The sequence below is a fragment of the Hypanus sabinus genome, chromosome 27, assembly GCF_030144855.1.
Source record: "Hypanus sabinus isolate sHypSab1 chromosome 27, sHypSab1.hap1, whole genome shotgun sequence".
Lineage (NCBI taxonomy): Eukaryota > Metazoa > Chordata > Chondrichthyes > Myliobatiformes > Dasyatidae > Hypanus > Hypanus sabinus.
Window position 1 is genome coordinate 19,614,087 of NC_082732.1, and position 12,413 is coordinate 19,626,499.

Sequence of the window (12,413 nt, forward strand, 5' to 3'; positions counted from 1 at the left end):
AGAAACAGGAATTGGAATTCTAGTATGATACCTGACAAGTTTAAATTCAATGAATGATAACTGATCATACAGAATAATCATAAGAAAAAAAGTGATTCACTGCTGTTCTTGGAGAAGGAAATTATCCATTGAATTCTAATTGCACTCTGATTAACGGGCCTCAATCATAGGGTTAATTATTGGCAGGGCAATAAATATTCACATCTCATCAACAAAACAGAATCATTTTCCATTTTGAGTTTTGCTTAGTCTTTCAGGAAAGAAGAGGGGATTTTACAAGGGCCGGTGTTACAAGTTTAAGCAATAAAAGATCACTATGCTCAGTTTTCAGAAATTAATTTAGTTTTTCTACATTTTCTTATTTTCAGTATGCAGTACAAATTTTAATAATTGTATGGACAATGATTGACTCAGGGGTTTGGCATCCTTAATTCAACTTACAAAGCTTGAATTTTAAATTTTTTTTGGGTTTTACTATTCATTAATGACTTTAGTTTATCAACATACCAGCAATGAAAAGGGGGGGGGGGGAAGTATTATTGGTCCCTTTAAATTTAGATAAATTTTTGTTATGTGGAAATAAAAAATAGTCTTTGAATTAAAGTTCTTCAAGTATATCTTGACCTGGAAGTAGTATTTAAGCAGGATCAGTATAATGGAGTCAGCGCTACACCTTAATGAATAAAATCAGTAATGCCAATTCCCCTGTGTTGGTTTTACCCTCTTTGTAAATATTCAGGATCTCATTCATAGACTGATTTAACTGCAGTCTGTTTAACAAGCTGAAAACCAAAAAAGAAGAACAGTGCAAACCTCAGCCTGTTCATAATCAAATCCTTCATAAAATCTAGATCAACTCTCTGGCTATTTACAGTTAAGATATTTTCCCAATTTCCTTTTCACTAGGCTGGGAACCTTTTGCTGAGCCTTGGACAACTTACCTGAGTTGGCAGCAACAAGCAGCGAGCCGTCTTCACCCGCCTCGCCTTAAGTTGGATCTCCAGGCAAAACAGCGACTTGACATCAACATCACATCTGTTCTAATGGGTAAGGGACCTTGGGTAGTCCAGGCTAAGCAGGTCATAGTACAGCTTTTCTATTTGCTATTAAATTGAGGATCGCCATGGTTTGTGAAAATTGTGTTTGCTGGAAAATTATGTTGGCTGCATTTGTTGCAGTAAAGATATAGCAAAAGTGAGTTGTAAATTAATCAGGTACAGAAGAGAATGCTAAGAAGGGCATTTCTTTCATTGAATTATTTAGGTTCCTGGTTCATTGTCGGTGGAATGATCAGAAACAAAGATTGGGGGAAAAAATAATTGATTTCAAGCTTATATTTTAAAAGTACACAGATTGTTGGAAAAAGATAATGTGATGATATGGAAGTATATTAGAATAGATAGCTTTGAATTTCACTTAGATAATTTGTGAGATGAACAGTTACCCTGTTACAGCAAATTAAGAACCTAGTCCTACACTCAAGTGGCCACTTTATTAGGTACATCTGTACACCTGCTCATTAATGCAAATATCTTTTGAGCCAACCATGTGGCAGTAACTTATAAAAACATGCAGACGTGGTCAGACCAAACATCAGAATGGGAAGACGTGATCTGAATGACTGGCGGTGACATGATTGTTGATGCCAGACAGGGTGGTTTAAGCATCTCAGAAACTAATGATCTCCTAGGATTTTTACACACAACCGTCCTTGGAGTTTATAGAGAATGGTGTGAGGAGTAAAAAAACCTGCAGTGAGCTGCAGTTCTGTGTGAGCATCACTGCATTGAGAGGTTCAAGCCGACAGGAAGGCAATAGTAATTCAAATAACCGCATGTTACAATGGTGGTATGCAGAAGAGCATCTCTGAACTCACAACACGTTGAACCTTGAAGTTGATGGACCATAGCCCACAAACCCTCTTTGGCCATGGGAAGTGCCTAATAAAGTAGCAGCTGAGTATGTATTCTTGGGAATATGCACAAAAATTGCTGGGATCACTCAGCAGGTCAGAAGATATCCATGGAAAGAGAAGCATATTAATATTTCAGATCCAAGACCTTTCATCAGATAACTATTTTGAATTGGAAGTAGAGAAGAGATTGATTAAGTGGCTAGGCAAGGTATTTGAAAAGTGCCTCAATTGGCGAAAAATACTTGAATCATACAAGATCAAGATGGATGTGGAGAGATGTTTCCTTTTGGGAGGATTGCAACTAGGCTTACAGTTTCAAAAGAAGGGCGGCCCACTTAAGATAAATTGATTTTAAGATAAACCAGGATTTGATGGAGCGGGCTGTGGTGAACTACATATACCTGTCTGGACACGCCCCCCCTCCCCCCCCCCCCCCCGCTGACTGCTCCTGTGGCTCCTCCCACAGACCCCTGTATAAAGGCAATTGGAGGCACTGCTCCTCCCTCAGTCTCCAGGATGTCAAATGGTGGTCTCTTGCTGCTGACAAGGCGCAACTTATCAAGGCCACCCGCCGCTTTGAGCGACTGAGTGTTGACTTTAAGGGCCCCCTTCCCTCCACCGACCGCAATGTCTACTTTCTCAACATTATCGACGAGTACTCGCGGTTCCCCTTTGCCATCCCCTGCCCCAACACCACTGCCACGTCCGTCATAAAAGCCTATATCTCGCCTCACGTCTCCGAGAGTTATACCATCACGGGCTGAGAGGCCTACTTTTGCCTCTGTTTGTATGTTCATAAGTGAAGGGCCTATATCTGAGGCAGGAAAACATGTTCTGCCATGGCATGTGGCATTAAGTGAAAGGGAACCAGTGTTTAGTTTCATTATCTTTCATCAGAACTGATTACTGATTAAATACCGTTTTTAATATGTAGAGAAGAGATGAGGAGAGAAAGGAACTAAAAGGCCTAGTGGAAGGCAAAAGGATGAACAATGCAAGGCAAAGGGAATTGTAATGGGACAATGGAGGAGTACAATTGAGAACAACAGCATTGTTGTATGAAATGTTAGAGGTGAATCCAGAAAGATCAATGAGACATGCAATGCTTTATGTTTCAGTCGAGTAGTTAACAAGCTGTAGGCAGGTCGAAGTTGAAAGTAGTTAGGAAAATTAAAACAAATTAATCAGTAGCTTTAAGGCTTGCTTGCAGACCAGGTGGTGCTATCTATAAAGTGATTACCATTCCACAGCTGGAATATTATAGTGTTAAACTGACCACTTGGTGAGAGGGAAGTAAATATTATAAACTGAAAGAAATTATTGTAAATTCCTGCATAATAGTGACAATAATTCCTTCAGAATGCTGAATGAGAAGTTGAGTAGAGGAGAAGATGCCTTTGATGTTAGCATCATATTGAAGGTACCATTAAATGGACATTTCAAAGCATTTTGAATGTGGAGGCTGCTGGAGTGGAAAGCAAGAACAGGGGAAGCTTTTGAAGTTGTGGGAGGGAATGCAACAGTTGTTGGAAATATAATGAACAATGTTAAAGGTCCTATCAGTTACACTGGTAGAGAATCCACAGTTATGGATGCACAGATATGCAAAACTGTGTTGGCAGAGCAGGTCCAACTGACAAATTAGGAGAAGAGAATGGACTCTACACAGGAACTAGGGTGAAAAGAAGTTTAATAATAAAACAGCAGGAAGCGGGCACTGCCACTGGAATCCATGAGTTCAATGTCATAGCATGAACAGGACACCTTTCTAGTGTCCTGAATTCCCTGCCAGTTGTATGAGGAAATGCTAGCAGTTACACTTGGAACTGCCAGTAACTCTTTGGAAATTCAAGGCCATTAATTTTAGTCTCTGAAATGTTGCCTTGATTTTCTGCATTTATTTTCATATCTACTTTCTCTACTAGGATTTCATGAAAATCTCCAAGTCAGCACTCTTCCCATCCCTAACTGTCTTAGAAAAGGTGGTGGTGAGTCACCTGCATTCCTTCTAGCACTCTCACCATGCCACTGGGTTGGGAATCCCAGGATTTAGAACCATCTTCAGTGAAGGAACACTGATATGTTTTCAACTGAGAGCAATGTGCAGCTTGTGAGGAGAATGTACAATTCGTTGCTCTTTCTAGATTTGAGAGGAGCTTTCAAGTAGCCTAGGCAAGTAAAAGTCACACACTACAAACATTATTCATAAAAGGAGAAAGAAATCAATGCTTAATCTGTTTGATGAGATACTAGTCTACTTGACTGCTTGATAATGCAAAAATGTTTTGATAGTTGTTGGAGCTATGCTCATCCAGACAAGTGGAGAGTATTTCACCACTCTTCATGCTGTGCTGCTAGATGATAGAAAGACCTTCATCACTGACTGCCGGAGACCCTTGAAACTCATTGGCAAGTTGTACCATAGACGCTTGGTGGCACTCTTGATTATATAGTACCTTGTTGTCAAGGGCAGTGCCTCTCAATTTTGAAGCATGGAATAAAGGGTCTCTCCATGGGTATTGAAGTGTTTTGCCTCTCAGATTTTCAGTTTTTGCAGATTTTTAAAAATTTTGTATTTAATTTCCTGGCTAAGAAAGACGCTTATTTCTTGAATTAGTCTCTTTTGGTGGGTCCATAGAAATGCAGCATCCCCTCAGTATGGTTTAAAACTAGAATCAGTGGAGTTTGGCTATAATTTAATTTAGTTCAAAAGCATTGCTTTTAACACAATTCCTTACTTTTTACTGTTCTGTTTGTTGTCTTGTAGAGCAGTACAAAAGGACAAAAGCCTCCTGGATTGCTGACTATTGTAAAGAAGAAAGTGATAATTCTGAAACGTTTCGGTGGAGGACTGGAATACACATCGATCCATTACTTGGACACAGTAAGTACATGAGAAAAAAAGGATGAAATTCTCTTCCAGTGTTAATGGTGGTAAAAGTCAAACTTCAATTCATCAGTTTCATTTGAGCTATCTGTTAGAAAATTACACGTCTTGATAAAAGGACCAGGTAGATTATTGCCATGGTCTCATGGCTGAGGGCTGCATGCTCCCAGTTGAAGTTGGAAAAGTTACGTGCAAATTTATTAGGTTGTACTGTAATGAAAGCATACTGTATTGAAAATGTTGGCCAAATTATCTGGTCAGAAGCCCTGAATCTAACCAAAGCTTCTATCATCTCCGAGAGCAGAGAGATTTTTTTCATACTGATTAATGGCTAGATTTCTAAATATGTTTTTAAATATTTTAACAATGTCAAATTCAAAATCTTTTATTATTCTTTATCTAAGAAGTAGAAAGCTAATGTGTATTCGTATTGAGAGCACTTGGATAAAATCCCAGACATACTTTATGGAGTGCAGTTTTCTAATTATAACTGCAGTCACAGTACTGTTACAGCCTTTTCTTGTTTTCAAGATTCCAAGTTTGATCCTGAATCATTTAAAAAAGACAATTGATAGTGAGAAATGTTTCACTTCATTATTACTGAGATATTTGAATAAGCTAATTTCTAATGGTAGATATACCATTAGAAAGCTAAGGAACTCAATTCTCTTTCCTCTTCTGTACCCGCCATCATTGTTCTTCCTTTTTTTAAAAAAAAGTTCATAATTCCTCCTCCTTAAGAGGTGTAGATTAGGCAATACCTGCCTGCTGTTTCATTAACGTGCAATTAAAGAACTTTGTGTTGTTCATTTAGTGACCATTTCAAGCTTGTGATGCAATGCAAAGCTTACGAAGAGGGCTCCTACAAAGACCTTTTTTTGTAGCTTTAAAAAATTTATATCAGATTCAGAATAAGAATCAGGTTTAATATCACCAGTATATGTCGTGAAATTTGTTAACTTTGCAGCAGCGGTACAATGCAATATGTAATCAATATAGAGGGAAAAACTGAATTAGAGAAGTGTATAAATATGTATATTGAATAGTTAAATTAAGATGAGTAGTGCAAAAATGGAAATTATTTTAAAATGGTAAGTTAGTTTTCCTGGGTTCAATGTCCATTTAGAAATTGGATGACAGAGGAGAAGAAGCCATTCCAGAATCACTGATTCTGGCTTCTATACCTCCTTCTTGATGGTAATGATAAGAAGAGGACCCTGGGTCTGGATCTTATATTCTCAGTCTGTACAGTAGTTACCCAGAGGAGCATTCGGGCCACTTTAGTCTTAATCAAGCCAAACTGAGAGCTGTGTGGCGATCAGGTCCTGTCTTTACCATCACCAGTTTGTTAGCTTCACGGTCTCCATGCTTAAAATATTTACTTTTTTTAAAAAAGGTTTTAAAGAATGTTACTGAAGTAATTCAAGATTTCCCATAATATTGCATTAATACAAAAATGATTCTGAACATTTCAAAATACAATCTTCGTGCAATAATGAAACAAATTTTAAAAACAAAATTATTAATTCTATAGTATAGAGGAGATGGAGTTTAACATGGTTTGTAAAATGGTAATGAGTTTTGGTGAATTTTTATTAATTTGAATTTGTAGGGTTAGTGCCTTAATTAATGCCGAGTGCAGGTTGGTGAAGTCACATCACCGACCTGTTGAAATGGGTGTTTAATTACGAATGTCATTAACTGCTTTGATTTCTAACCCCCAATTCTGCAAGTCAGTCTTAAACATCACAATTTTAACTTTGGTTTTGACAGCATTCATTCACATTAAAAATAGGTATATTTGGTCAAAGCTGGGCCTTGGGAACTTACTTGTTGAATGTATGTTTCTGAGCTATTACCTTGTTAATGTGTTCAATTATCAATGAATAGTTTCTTGATTGATGACTTGACCCCACTGGAAATCCTCACAGCATGGCAGGTATGCTAACTTATAAACAGAAGAGATTCTATAAATGCTGGAAATCCAGAGCAAATACACACAAAAATGCTGGAAGATCAGGCAGCATATATGGAGATGAATAAGCAATCAATGTTTCAAGTCCTGATGAAGGCCTCAGACTAAAAGGTCGACTGTTTATATTCCTCTCATAAATTCTGCTTGATCTTCAGCTTTTCTAAATGGACATAGATCCCATGAATACTATCTCACTACTTTTTTATTTGTTATTTTCCACTACTTATTTTCATTTAACTAATGGTTTTTTTGTATATATGCAAGTAATGTAACTTTTTTGTGTTTTCTCTATATCATGTAATTCAGTGTACTGCTGCCATAAAGTTAATAAATTTCACAACATATGCCGGTAATATTAAATTGTATTCATTTTGTGTGTACACTAGCTGCCCTTTCAATATTTACCTGTTATTTAACATTCTTGTCTGCTAAAGGTTTGTTTCTTGACTGTCAGGACTTTGTCTTAAACAACCTCCACAATTTAACTTGACCTCATCAGGGAAATTAAATCTGAGACTCTGAAAACCAAAATACAAATACTGTCCTTTTTGTTACGTCAATGACATGTGAGATCTAAAATCACTTAAAGTCACTACTAAAATAATCACCAATAGACATTATTAGCATTGGGTTAAAATTTGAAATATGACATTATCTGTTATACCTCTCTTCATTGTACCCATCCTTATCTATCATGCCATTCATTCATATAAAAAGGGACAACAGTGTAACTTTCTAACTTGATCTTGATCTCTCTCTCTCTCTCTCTCTCTCTCTCTCTCTTTGTCAGGCAGCCCTCTTGCCTGTCTTAGAACTAGAAGCACTACCAGTCTGACAAACCTAGAGCGGCAGATATTTGCCAGAGGTACGGTACCAGGAATGGGAAGAAGTCAAGAATATTCCCACTATCTTTTATCAGATAAGTTATAGTGTGATATACCAGCACAAAAGAAAAAACTGATTGGTGTCTTACATTTTGTATCTATACCATTTTACTTTACTGACCTGTCTTCAGAGTATATTGTTCATTGTTTTCCTGGCAGTCATTCATACCCTTGTGGCAGCCAACTCTATAATGTCCACAATATCATAGTTCCATGTAGCGACCCATGCTCTATTTTTAACTGTGGTGCCTTGTTTTGCATTGTATTTCAGCTGATCGATGAAGAACAATCCTCAAAGTAGTTTGTACCCAAATAATGTTAATTGTACACAACCATCCCTTCCTGCTAGTCAGTAGTCAGAGGGATAAAATTTCCTAAATATCTTCTTCCAGTTACAAAGAAGAGCCAGCCATGAGCATGTTTAATTATCAAAACCCTCAGTCTAGTGATGTTTAACTAATTGAAGAGATTACATGAGTGACTCACCAAAAGGTTTAATGTAAGAACATAAAATAGCCACTTAGCTATTAACCCTTTAAGAAATTCTTCAAGGCCACTTGAAATGGCCTTCAACCTCCTCAGCAGAAGAAACATTTTTTTTCCCTGTCCCACTTACTCAGATCATGGAAATAATCATATCTGGTAAAATCCTACTTATTCCCTGAGGAGAACCATTCCAGTCTGGTGTTCAGTTATGGTTTTCTGGAGATAAATCTGGGAGGGAGTTAACAAAGAGTTATTGAAATTCTATGCTGCTTAAATCAGTAGAAATACCTTCTTCATGACCTTGACCTTGTGGCTTTGTTATCTGGCTCCCAATAATTTTCTTGCCCGATGTTTTAAAACTTTAGTTAATGTCTCCCTCAGCTGAAGCTCTCAATTTGAACAACACAACTTTTACTGATATTGAACCCTGCAGTGATCAATGACTGGCAGGAACATATTCATATTGACACTTTTTTTTAGTTTAACCTTTTAAGCATTGTCAGTCATTTTGATAGATTCAGAAATTGGCATTAAGTGTACCTCACCATCTACTTGATCAAGTTATTTGGTCAAAGTATTTTATGAAATTGTTATATCAGACTACAGGTAGTCCCCATGTTACGAACATTCGACTTATGGACAACTCATACTTACGAACTGAGGAAGGAGAACACTGTCCGCCATCTTATGTCGGATCGCGACACCGTCTGCAATTTTAAGTCATTGCCGTTGACACTGTGTTGAATGTTTAACTTTGTGTTTGGCTTAAATTTTTCTTAGTAGGATTCACCCTGACCCCCCCCCCCCCCCCCACTTCCAGTTGGTTGGCTGGTGGCGCAGTCAGATCAGCGCTGGGCTGAAGAACAGAGGTTCCCAAGTTCGATTTAGTGACAGACCGCTCCCGTGCCGGGTTGATGTCGATCCAGTGACTCCCGTACCATCCATGCCGGGTTCATGTTGAGCTCGCAACTCAACCTCATAAAAAAAACACTGCCACCTCCAGTTTAAATTCCCACACAGAAAATTGTGGAGGATCAAATACCCAAACCCTGCACAGCCCCCACTTGTCCCATTTAACCTGTCTCAGTGTGGTGCAGTTTAGGACCTGGGGAAATCAGTGCAGTGGTCCTGAGGACCCAGTGGACCTCGGGAGCTGGTGCAGGTTGGGACCTGCTGCCTGCAGTGTTTCTGTTCCATTGACGGGAAGCAATCGCAATTGAAAATAAAGTGAAAATAATAAAGCGTTTGGAAAGAGGTGAAATGCCATCGATCATTGGAAAAGCGTTAGGCTACAGTCGGTCAACGATCGGAACAATTTTAAATGATAATGGATAAAGTGAGAATAACGAAGCATGTGAAAGGTCCTGCCCCGATGAAAGCTATAATTATTACTAAGCAACGCAGTGGTTTAATTATCAAAATGCATACATTTCTTAAGTGTTTTATATGCATAGAAAAGTAAAATATATACTATATACTAAGACAAACGTTTGACTAAGTGACGCTAAATAATACCGGATGTACTTGTTCCGATTTACGTACAAATCCGATTTAAAGATGGTCTTAGGAACGGAACTCGTACTTAACCCGGGGACTGCCTGTACTCAGTTAATTGTCAGGAAAATTCTATTCTCACATGAGTTCTGATATTGTTAGCAAACTTTTGCTATCTGGTGACATTGTGCCCAAACAGAACAGAAAGTGATTATTTTGTATAGAATAAATGTGTGTTGTTCTTTAACAATTGACCTTAACAATAATTTTTGCAATTTCATTAAAGAAAAATGAGAATTTTTAGCTTGGTTGTTCCCGTTTCCACAACATTATATTTATCTTCCAACCAGGAGTGGTTCTAAGGTGAAACACTACTCCAATATGGGAAAAAGCTTGTCCTATTGTAATCATTAAGTGATTTGTTTTGATGGTCACATTCTGTCTTTTTATTTTGGGTACATTATATGGATATGTACTCAAATATTCTTTGTTCTTTATGTTGTATGACGTGGGCGATTGTGGCCTTTCCATGACCATGATTATTATTAGCAAATTTTTCAACAGAAGTGATTTACCATTGCATTCTTCTGGCAGTGTCTTTACAAGATGGTTGATCCCAGCCATTATCAATACTCTTTAGAGATTGTGTGCCAGCTGTCAGTGGTCACATAACCAGAACTTGTGATATGCACCAGCTACTCATACGACCATCCACCACCTGCCTTCAATTGACCCTGATCAAGAGGGTAAAGCAGGTGCTACACCATACCCAAGGGTGACCTGCAGGTTAGTGGAGAGAAGGAGCACCTTACATCTCCTTTGGTAGAGATGCCTCTCTTTTCCGCCACCCCACGAAAATACATACATGCAAAATGTGTATGTACACACACAAACACACAGACACTCCCGCAAACCCACATGCCCACCCTGACTCTGTACTTCTTAGCTGTACAAGAATCAACACAGGGCTGTGAGATTGTTTTAGCCAACTGGAAGAATATCAATCAACTTGATGCTAGTGCTTTTTATTTCCAGGTCATTCATTGAATGAATGACAACCTATATAAAAAGATACTGGCTCTATTCTCCATCCTTTGCCTTACAGCTCTGAATACATAAGGGAGGTAGTATTTTGGCTTCTTGTACACCTATAGCATAAGATGCACCCATCTTCATCCCGGCATATTTGATTCATAACTCTGCAGTTCACGGTTTTTCAAACAGAGATACAAATGCTTTTTGATTATTGCGAGAATTTCTGATATTACATCCTTTCATAGTGTCCAGACTCCTCTCATCAGCCAGTGAAAAAATCCTTCCTTGTCTTTCTTACTTTTCCAACAGTTATTTTAGAAACATGTTCCTTGGTTTTTGATTCCCTATGGAAAGTTGATTTTTCCCACTTCAGCATTACAGGGCTCTTGTAATTTTATACATCTCAATTAAGTCTCCTTTCAGCCTCCTCTATTTAAAAGGAACAGCTTTGACCTAAGCTTTCCTCACAGCTGAAAATTTTCATCATGGCAACTTGTTCATAAATACCCTCTTGTGTGTGGTATCTCCTGCAATGTGATAATCAGAACTCTGCATATTTCTTAAGCTATGGTCAGACAACCATGATATATAGTTCTTGAATAAATCTCCCTTATCCCTTTCATTTATGTCTTAGCTAATAAAAGAAAACATCTCACATGAAGTTTTTATACTGCCCCTTTGTATTGACTCTAGTAGTTTGCTCACCACTGGAGTTAAACTAACTGGTCTATAATTGCTAGTTTATCCCTTACATCTCATAAGCAACCCCACAATCAACCAAATGGTGTCATTCTTGTGGCCAGGGATGATTGAAAAATGATTCTTGGAGCCCCTGCAATTTCCTCCCTTTTTTTAACAGACACGAATATGAACTCAGTAACCAACTTATTAGGTAAATTGGCACCTGCTCATTAATGTTAATATCTAATCAGCCAATCATGTGGCAGCAATTGAATGCATAGGAGCAGGCAGACATGGTCAAGAGGTTCAGGTGTTGTTCAAACTAAATATCAGAATGGGGGAAAAAATGTGATGTTAGTGACTTTGACTGTTGGTAGCAGACAAGGTAGTTTGAATATCTCAGAAACTCTTGATTTCCTGGGATATTCATGCACAGCAGACCATAGATGACAGAGAATGGTGAGGGGGGAGAAAAAAAACATCCACTGAATGGCAGCCCTGTGGTCAAAAATGCCTTATTAATGAGAGAGGTCCAAGGAGAATGGTGAGACTTGTTCAAGCTGACAGGAAGGCAACAGTAGCTCACTTAACCATGTGTAGCAACAGTGATGAGGAGAAGAGCAGCTCTGAACATACAACGCATCAAACCTTGAAGTAAATGGGCTACAGCAGTAGAAGACCACACCAGTTCACTCCTGTACTTAATGAAGCGGCTACTGAGTGCATTTCTTCCATATCTGGTGAAGTACGTCTTTCAAAGGGGTGCTTATAAAATATTGGGATTTTCTTTTATATTTATTCAAGGTACCAGTTTGAGAAACATTACAATTAAGCATGTTGGGATCAAGCATCATTATTTAAGTTTAATCAGCATTTCTCAATGACAATGTATACGGTTGCAAATTATGTTAAAGATGAGGCTTGCCCTGAGCTCAACTACAAGACCAAGGCTATTGGGAAGGTATAGTTTCAAGAGCTATTTATTATTTTTTAGATGGTCATAAAATAAATGAGTTGCTTTTCTGTTCATTGTTCTTTCTGATGCAAGTTATTCTT

The 12,413-nt window shown here is 38.1% G+C and overlaps 1 protein-coding gene across 1 annotated transcript in view; it reads left to right on the plus strand.

The window, feature by feature from the left end:
- Nucleotides 1-12,413, plus strand: part of vps13d (vacuolar protein sorting 13 homolog D) — a 288,095-nt gene that overhangs the window by 132,138 nt on the left and 143,544 nt on the right. The window contains exons 37-39 of the mRNA XM_059951858.1: nt 907-1,047; nt 4,683-4,799; nt 7,568-7,642. Of these exons, the coding sequence (XP_059807841.1) occupies nt 907-1,047; nt 4,683-4,799; nt 7,568-7,642 (333 nt within the window). The remainder of the gene's footprint in view (nt 1-906; nt 1,048-4,682; nt 4,800-7,567; nt 7,643-12,413) is intronic.